Source organism: Barbus barbus, assembly GCF_936440315.1.
Source record: "Barbus barbus genome assembly, chromosome: 16".
Classification (NCBI taxonomy): domain Eukaryota; kingdom Metazoa; phylum Chordata; class Actinopteri; order Cypriniformes; family Cyprinidae; genus Barbus; species Barbus barbus.
This window is the reverse complement of record NC_136744.1, coordinates 4,651,524-4,661,747: the sequence shown is the minus strand read 5'-3', so window position 1 is coordinate 4,661,747 and position 10,224 is coordinate 4,651,524. Positions and strand designations below refer to the sequence as shown.

Sequence of the window (10,224 nt, the reverse complement as noted above, 5' to 3'; positions counted from 1 at the left end):
TTTTAAGTAATAATAAACAGCCAATATTCTAGTAATATTCATGCTAATAACCAACTAGTTAAGAGTGAAAATTGGACACTAAATTGTTACCAATATTCTTATGGACTCACCAAAGTATTTAAAGTGAGTGGAGTACATAAAAAAGCATGCATTTTATGGTTATATTTTAAATTTTGATGTTAAATCCACTATTGTATTGTATTGCATTGTATTGTGTATTAATGCTCTACAGTTTATACACAGTATTAAGTTCAATTACATAAGTAACTGTCATTAAATTACAGAAAAAATAAGAATAATCCCTTACTTTAATTTTTCAAGAGAAACGAATTACTTAGTAACTAGATTCACCCAACACTGATGCAGAATATGTATTTTATATGTACTAATAAACAGCCAGTATGTTAATAATAGGCATGCTACTAAGCAATTAGTTAATAGTGAGAATTGGCCCCTATACAAAACTTTTACCCTTTTGTGTGTGTGTGTTCGTGTATGTCAATTATACTTTTAAGTTATATATAACAGTTCTACATTTTTCAATTATGTGTAAAAAAATATATTTTCAATTCTATTTTATTCTAATTAAAATTGTGTGTATTAACATTTCTATTTTTGTGTAATTGTTTATGCTTGTTTTTCCTCTAACTGTGTTAGAATTCTACCGTTTCATGAATATATGATCATGTGTAATATTCTACACACAATTTATGCATGCCTACCCTTTTTTCACAACTAGATAATAATAAGCTTACAATTTTACCAATAATAAATGTCCTTTTTTCTACTAGTGTAATATATGCACACATGGTTTAGTCAAAACTATTAAACTGGCCATAAAAAAAAAAAAAAAGTTATTTTTTAGTTTCTAAATACCAGCAAAAACATAAAGCTCACATCAATTCAATGTTGGACTTGTTTCATGGAAAAATGTATCCGCACAGAGGAATGTCAGCCATTCTCCCTGCTGAGTGCTTCGTCTCTGCGCTCTGGCTGAGCCTGTGGGGAATTGTCCATCTTAGAAGCATTGACCTACCTCCATTTTCCATCACGATTCAATTTCACCAGGCCACCATCAACAACTTCCTTCGCACATTAATTAATCATTAAAGTGACAAGATGTGCACAGTTACTCCTACTTAATGTCAGAAAGCATCCCACAATGTCACACGGGTTGATGCAGACCCATTTGACTTTCAAATCGACACTTCAAGATGGGAAATGACACACAGATAATTATTTGCACATTGCTTTTTGTCATTCACTGGCTGACTCAGACTGCTGAGCACAGATGCTGGTTTCGCTCTGTTAATGCTAAGCCCATGAGCTGTGGGTGTTAAACAGCCTCACTAAGGAGCTTCTCGCATAACAAGACGGTGTTCAAGGCTGCGTCTCCACTGAGATTCTCAACAAGGGACAAGCTGCCTGGAAGCATTTGAGATACAGTAAAATCGTGTTTATTGAAAGGTTCATACCCTTGCACACAGGAAGAGGGTTGCTCCACTGTCCGTTCATGCGACACTGCGCTCTGGATGCACCGTGCAACAAATACCCTGTGTTGCAGGTGAAGTTGACCACGTCGTTGAGATTAAACTCGCTGCTGTTTGTCCGACCATTTGCAGGGTTTCCAGGATGGCCGCAGGTTATGGCTGTTAAGAAAGGGAGAATAGTCAATCACTTGCTTTTTGAAGCGGCTTACAGGGCTTGTGCATATGTTGAAGTTAAAATGTTTTAAATAAAAAATATGGCTGTAACTTTTTTACAAAAATAATAAATAAAAAAACTACAATAAAAATAATAATATCAATAAAAGGAAAGAAAAACAAGACTTCTAAAGACACTTTTTTAAATTAATGCTTTCTTCTGCAAATAATCTGATGTCTTATAATTAATCAATATCACCAGATATCAAATTAATAACTCAAATTAACTGTAGAAATAAATAACAATTTATACAAATACTAAATCTATCCAACCCAGCATACTGAAATTAAGCAGTATACATTAGAGCAAGTCTGAACTGCTTGTTGTATCGACAAAAAAATGTAAAATGCATTATTGCTCATCGATATATTAAAAGTTGTTATTTAGTACATCCTATTTTAACTGCATTTATACAGTATACTAAATGTAAAGCAATATATAGCAAATCTCAGCTGTGTTTGTTGATATTGACACAAAAATATCAACTGTATTAAGTCACAGCTTTCTATATAAAGCTGGAAATATAGTATATCTCAACTACCTGATTTTTTTCTTTTTTACTAACCTTAACTATTCAACTGCTTGATTGCTTGTATCACCAAAATAAATAAATAAATACACACACACACACACACACACACACACACATATATATATATATATATATAAAATAATAATAATACAAATAAATAAATAATATCTCCCAGATATTAATATATAAACATTATAAACATTAAAATTATGATTTTCTGTAAAGCTGCTTTAAAACAATATTGTGAAAAGCACTATTAAAATTAATGACTTGACTTAATTTAATTATTATATAAAAGACATAAGTAATTAATCTAACATAGATCATCTAAAACTAGACATTTTAATCATCTGACAGACCTACTAAGAACTGATTCATAAAAAAATAAAATAAAGTCACACTTTATTTTAAGGTCCAGTTCTCACTATTAACTAACCATTAACTACAACTTTTTTTTTTTTACTTTTATAAATAGTTAGTAAGGAGGTTGTTAAATTTAGGCATTGGGTAGGATTAGGGATGTAGAATATGGTCATGTAGAAAATGTGCTTTATAAGTCAATAAAGCCAATATGTAAATAATAGGAATGCTAATAAGCATCTTGTTGATAGTGAGAATTGGTCCCTAAACTAAAGTGGTACCAAAAAACAATCATAAATAAATCAAATAAAAACACTTACAGACACACACAGGTGCTTGGCCTGACCACCTGTGGTCTTGTTGGCAGATACGAACTGACGTCCCGATGAGCCGAAAGCCCAGGTTGCACTGATAAACAACTGTGTCCCTATAACTAGATCCATCACCACTGATGTGGCCATTAACAATCGGATCCGGAGAATCACAATGACCAGCTGAAAAACATTTTCAAAAGTGGTCAGAATCAACAAACGTCTCATAAAAATCAAATCTTGTTACTAAACAAACACAAATTCAAACTACTCATTTTACGGAGCATGACGCATGGACACATCAGCACTACAGAAAGTCCAGAGAGCACTCCGCCAAGCACCGCTTGACATTTTGATGAAATGCCCTCCGTGCTGTTTGGTCAAGCAGCAGGTGATGTGTCTAAGGGTCAGTGCTGATCGTCAGACAGTGGCATATCTTAGTTTAGCTGCTCTCAATGCTTGTTCAAGGATTTTCCCCTAGTTCCAGTATTATCTAGCACTACAGAAGCCATAAATTAATATTGGCAACACAAGACTATGTGAATTTAGGGTTAGAGCTGTGAATGTCTAATAGGAATGTTGTTCTGGGACTAACAAAGAATGTTTTTCCAGGAACATATCCTACTTAGGGAAATCACATTGCTCTTAGCACTGTACAATAACTAGAACTATACAAGCATAATATAATAGAGTAGGAAAACATCCAGTAAACAGATTTGCTTTTCTCTACACATGAACGGTTCAGTAATAATAACGTCCGATCACAGAAGCCCTGCTGAAAGATGCTACTTACCCAGACATTTGGTCTCATCTCCACTCCAGAGACCGTTAGCCTGACACTCCCTCACGTGCGAGCCCACTAAAGTGTACCCTGTGTTACACATGAAGATAGCCGTGGCGCCATAGCTAGTCAGGGTGCCCATCTTTTTGCCATTAGGAGGGGATGGAAGCGCCCCACAGGAAATGACTGGAGGAAATAATCAATGCAGTATCTTGAATACAGATGGTAATTTTAGCTGAAAAAAGGTCACATTGCTGATGACGGGCACCATATGCCATTCTTATTCATAGTGACTACTAGCTACCAGGAAATGGAGGGGTGAAAGGGGCATGGCTAAAAGCAGAACAGATGTATTTTTATACTGGTGGACATTTCAAGGGTAATAAAAGTATACTACCAGTCAAAAGTTTGGACACTCTTTGATATTTACTGTTTATTACTACTGTCTCACCTTTTTGTTTTTACAATGTAGTATCTAGAAAAAATATATAAATAAATAAAACAAATGGAAGTATACAAATGGAAATTAAATTGAACTTTTAGTTTATTGTCATGCTTTAAATACCTACATACAATTCTAGTTCCATAAAGATAATCATATAAACATTTCTATGGTATTACCACTACACTACTGACATGATTTGTCAAATAACATGTACATACATTTATTTTTTGTTTTGTTTTGTTTTATCAAAAATAAAGACTTTAGGCTAAAATGTACATAAATATATCAGGGACATTTTCTACCATTTTAAATGAACTTTTGGCCATACTTTATTTTAAGGTCCAATTCTCGATATTAACAAACCATTTACTAAGACTTTTGCCTCAATAAACTCCTAAACAGAAGTCAGTTAATTCTTAGCACATAGAGACTCTTTCACCTAGATATCACACTATAGAGACTGTGTCTGTTTCCCGAACTAGAAAATACAGAAAACATCCAAACCAAAGTAAGAGTAACAATTTAATTGATGTTCAACAAATAAAAAACAGATATAATACAGATAAACAAATGATAAAGCTTGGCTTATTGAATATTAGATCCGTTTCTACAAAAGCACTTTTTGTAAATGATATGATCACTGACCATAAACTAGATGTGCTTTGTTTGACAGAAACCTGGCTAAAACCAGATGACTACATTACTTTAAACGAGTCTACCCCCCACAATTACTGTTACCAGAGTTGTGCAAGTTACTTCCAAACTGTAATATATTACAGATTACTTGTTACTGTTATTTAAAAGTAATTCCTTACCTTACAATATTACTGTCTCAGAATTGTAATGCGTTACATAACTCCTGTATTACTTTTGAGTTACTTTCACCAAAATATCTACAGAAGTAGAACTTAACATTCTAAAATAACAAAATGTATTAGATGTACAAATGTAATGTACAAATGTACTAGATGTACAAATGTACTAGAGCCCTGCCCTAATGGCAAAGTGTTTATATTACGTTACGGCTATTTATTAAGTTCATTTAGAAAACAAATGTTTGGAGCATTTTTTGTTCATTAAATACGTTTTTCGCTGCTGCTGCTCGCTGCTGCTGCTCACTGCTGCTGTGGGACACTAAATACCGTCGAGCCGCTCTTGACAGTCGTGGTAACACAGACTCATGTTGTTTCCACCAGCGCTGCATTTTTTTTCATCAATAATTGATGGATGTCTAAAATATAAACATAAGGAGAAGCCTAAAACAGGCCCGAGGACCGGCTCGCGTCGGAACTATGACGTGAATACTGGCCCGAAGCCTGGGCCTAGGGACATAAAAAACTCGGAGCCCGACTTTAAATTAAATTAAAAAAATAAAAATAAAAATAAAAATTGGGGGCTAAAAGTGTGTTGTTACTGAACATGTTCTGAGTAAAATATTACTGAAAATTGATTAGCAATGCCTTACACTACTGTGTTACATCAAAAAGTAATACGTTACTGTAATGCATTACTTTTGTAACGCGTTACTCCCAACACTGACTGTTACAAACATGAACCGCGTCCGATTTCGAATTCGTTCGAAGTAATGGTGCTTCATATAATGTTATCCAAAGAAACAAGTGTTAATGATAAATCCCCTGCGATGTTTGTACTGGCTACTGTATACAGGCCACCAGGGCACCATACTGACTTTATTAAATAATTTTCTGATTTTCTATCTGAGGTAGTGCTGGCTGCAGATAAAGTCCTAATTGCTGGTGATTTTAATATCCATGTTGATAATGAAAGAGATTAATTAGGATCAGCATTTACAGACATTCTAAACTCCATTAATGTTAAACAACACGTTTCAGGACCTACTAATTGTCGAAATCATACTCTAGATTGAATACTGTCATATGGAATTGATGTCAGTGACGTTGAAATATTGCAGCAGAGCGATTATATCTCAGATCATTATCTAGTTCCGTGTATATTCCATATAGCTAAAGCTGTAAAGCCAACTCCTTGTTACAAATATGGTAGAACCATCACCATCCTGACTTATCTCAATTCCTCAGCATATCCAATAGCTCAGAACAACTTGATGATGTAACTAAACTATTGACTCTCACTTTTCTAGCAATTTAGATATGGTTGCTCCATTACGCTTAAGGAAGATTAAGGAAAAGAGTCCCACACCGTGGTATAATGAGCACACTCAGGCCCTAAAGAGAGCAGCCCGGAAAATGGGCCGCAGCTGGAGAAAAACAAAATTAGAGGTATTTCGTATTGCTTGGCGGGAAAGTACCCCATCCTACAGAAAAGCATTAAAAACTGCTAGTTCTGCTTACTTTACATCTCTTTTAGAAGAAAACAAACACAACCCCAAGTATTTATTTAATACAGTGGCTAAATTAACAAAAAATATAACATCAGCAGCAGCAGACATTACCCAGCAGCACAGTAGTAATGACTTTATGAACTGCTTTACTTCCAAGAGTGAAACTATTAGAGATAAAATTGTAACCATACAGCTGTCAGCCACAGTATCGCATCAGATAGTGCACTATAGATCCCCTGAGGAAGAATTCCACTCATTCTCTTCTACTGGAAATGAAGAATTGTATACACTTGTTAAATCATCTAAACCAACGACCTGTATTTTAGACCCTGTTCCATCTAAGCTCCTAAAAGAGGTGCTTCCAGAAGTAATAGATCCTCTTCTGAATATTATTAACTCATCATTGTCATTAGGATATGTCCCAAAAAACTTCAAACTGGCTGTTATTAAGCCTCTCATTAAAAAAAACACAACTTGACCCCAAATAATTAATTAATTACAGACCGATCTCGAATCTCCCTTTTCTGTCAAAGATATGGCATGGTTCAAATCGTACTTATCTGACCGCCATCAATTTGTGGCAATAAATGAAGAGGTATCATACCAATCACAAGTGCAGTATGGAGTACCTCAAGGCTCAGTACTTGGCCCCTTACTTTTCACGCTTTACATGTTACCCTTGGGAAATATCATTAGGAAACATGGTGTTAGCTTTCACTGTAATGCTGATGATACCCAGCTCTATATTTCTTTGCGACCTGATGAAACTTACCAATTTTCAAAACTAATGGAATGTATAGTTGATATCAAAAACTGGATGACTGGCAATTTCTTACTGCACTTCCCAAAACACCCAATGTACTTGTTACATCGTTAGAAGAATGGCATCTACGCTAATATTAGTCTGTTTCTTTCTTATTCAGAGGTCACCGTAGCCACCCGGATCCAGTCTGTATCCAGATCAGATAGTGGATCAGCACCTAGAGATGACCTCTACAGCCAGGACACCTAGATGAGCCCCAGAGACTGATCCCCAGTGAAGACGGCCATTGGGACAAGACCACAGGAACCAGATGAGTCCTTTGCACAATCTGATTCTGCTTTAGCCTAGATTTAAACTGCTGATTTTGTCTGGCCAGAGGAGAATGACACTATTTCGACAAACTATTCCCCCGTCTAAATACTGTAAAGCTGATATAAATGCATCCAGCTTTATATCAAGCCGATGTAAAGCTGCTTTGACACAATTTGCATTGTTAAAAGCACTATACAAATAATATTGACTTGACTATTGACTAATTTGCTGCTTATTATTAGTTAATAAGGTAGTTGTTAGGTTTAGGTACTGGGTAGGATTAGGGATGTAGAATATGGTCATGCAAAATTTGTGCTTTATAAGTACTAATAAACAGCCAATATGTTAATAATAGGCATGCTACTAAGCAACTAGTTAATAGTGAGAATTGGTCCCTAAAGGGTTACCAAACCTTTAAATAGCTTTTAATTGTTTCCAATATTTTGATTTCTATATTTAGCAAACAGTCGTTCAACACCATTCATTCATATTTATTATTTTATGGCCTTATATTAAATAAGAGACTACATGGTATATTTACACTTAATATGTTAATTAGAGTAAATTAAGAACAACTGCAGATTAAGAAATTAAGAAGAACTGTAAGTGAACAGGAAAAAAAATAAACCAAAGCAGCATTTTATTTTCGTATTCATAGTGATTATGTAAACTGGATTTGTCACACTTTATTTTAAGGTCCAGTTCCCATGATTAACTATTAACTACAACTTTTGCTTCAATAAACTCCTAATTTGCTGCCTATTATAATCTTGTTAATAGTTAGTAATGTAGCTGTTATGTTTAGGAATGGGGCAGTATTATGGGATCTAAAATATGGTAATGCAGAAAAGCATTAATATGTGCTAATTAACAACCAACATGATAGTAATATGCATGCTAGTTAGTGTGAATTGGTCCTAAAAAATAAAGTGTTACCATTAGATTCTTACATTTTCTGAAGGATATATGAGCAGCGATAGGCCATTTAAAATTTTTCCTGGGTGCTAGGGAGTTCTGAGTCTGAGTTCTGTTGCTATGCAGTTTATTTTTATTTATTTATTTATTTATTTATTACCACATTTAGATGCTGAGGTGTTGTGTGGGGTTTCTGAACAAAAGAGGCCACCTCAAAGTCTCTGTGATATTCTAGTATCAAGATATGGCTCATATTCCTGCTTCAGTGTAAGCCTATAAAATAGTATATTTGTCTAACAGGTGAAAATCATAAATCTGGTCACTTAATCCCTTTCTTCAACAATAAGCACAAATTGAGGTTTTATTTCTCGTCTGTAATGCTAACAATACAAGATTAAATACACAAGATTTCCTACCTGGGGTTTAGGAATTTGTTCAAATCCATAACCCTGAGAGTGAGCAACAGTAATAGCAATGCTTACCTTAGCAAACAACACTAATGCATTGTTAGGTGCATGCACTAGTCATACAATCAACATACATTTATTTTTTTACATTTTAAGAAGTCCAATTACAATTTAAGCCCCAGCTGTTTGCATCTGTTCCTTTCATTAACAATTTACTCATCATGGTGCGTAAACACATTAAAAATTAAGCTGCCTCTGATTAGAATATTTACATTTGCTCTTTGACCTCGAATTAGTTAAAGCATTTTTCACCGAAGACTTAATCACCGTGATAGTGTTTACACAGCCTGTCCCCGTGGTGGAAACCAGGCAACGATCAGAACTGACTAAGCAGTGGATGGCGTCTTATGCGTGCATGCTAAATCCAGAGGATTACGCTTGGATCAGTGGAGAAATAAACGAGACGTGGTATAGAGAGCGGCCAGATTTCAGACATATTAGCTACCCTAATGAATTTGTTTCATTAGCTCACAATGCATGCTGTTTGGTAATTAACACAGTGATCTTTTCGTGAAATCCCAAGAGCGGAATTTGGAATTCAATTGTGCTTTTTAGTGGGGTCTTCTTAAAGGAATAGTTCAGCCCAAATTGGAAATGTTATCAATTATTCACTTTCATGTGATTTTCTTTCTTCTGTGAAACACAAAAGATGACAGACAGAGCTTCTTTTTTTTCCATACCGTGAAAATGGACGATGATTTATACAGCCAAGCTCCAAAATGGACAAAAAAGTATGTGCGTCTCGTTGTGTTTGTGTAAAAGCATTCTTACTCTTGCAGGTAGATATCTCCTCCAGCCCTTCCCACGTTGCATTAGCTAAGCATTTGATGGTCTTCCTGCCCATCAGATAGTAGCCCGGGGAGCAGCTCAGCATTATTCGTGCACTGAACTCATTCAGCAAGCCCGAGATGAGACGCCACACCATGTGTTCTGAGAGCATGCTCTCAATGTTAGGGCACTGAACCGCTGCAGGACAGAAGGCAAAGAACGCATTAATGGAAAACCATGACCTTGTAGGTCCTAGAACTGGAATAACTAGAGCTTACAGGAATTATGGGATAGACTTACAATACCAGTGAAAAGTTAGGACACACTTGACCGAATGCATGCTTCTCATTGCTTCTCAAAGGCTGCTTTACGTGCTTGAAATTACATTGCATTAAAATGTCAGGTAACACTTTCATTATTAAATCATTGACAAACATTATATAATGCTTAACAGATCATTAGTTAAAATTTGCACAGCTAGAAATATGAGATAATGTGCTTGTTAAAGTTTACAAATGCACTAATTAAACATTACCTAATGAT

General features: G+C 35.1%; 1 protein-coding gene across 2 annotated transcripts in view; it reads right to left on the bottom strand.

The window, feature by feature from the left end:
- Nucleotides 1–10,224, bottom strand: part of LOC306882813 (CUB and sushi domain-containing protein 1-like) — a gene marked incomplete at its 3' end in the record, with an annotated part of 412,841 nt that overhangs the window by 32,826 nt on the left and 369,791 nt on the right. For both annotated transcript variants that reach the window (XM_079437723.1, XM_079437724.1), the window contains exons 50-53: nucleotides 9,685–9,879; nucleotides 3,701–3,874; nucleotides 2,917–3,090; nucleotides 1,476–1,649 (exon numbers count right to left, since the gene is read on the bottom strand). In XM_079437723.1, coding sequence (XP_079293849.1) covers nucleotides 1,476–1,649; nucleotides 2,917–3,090; nucleotides 3,701–3,874; nucleotides 9,685–9,879 — 717 coding nt within the window. The remainder of the gene's footprint in view (nucleotides 1–1,475; nucleotides 1,650–2,916; nucleotides 3,091–3,700; nucleotides 3,875–9,684; nucleotides 9,880–10,224) is intronic.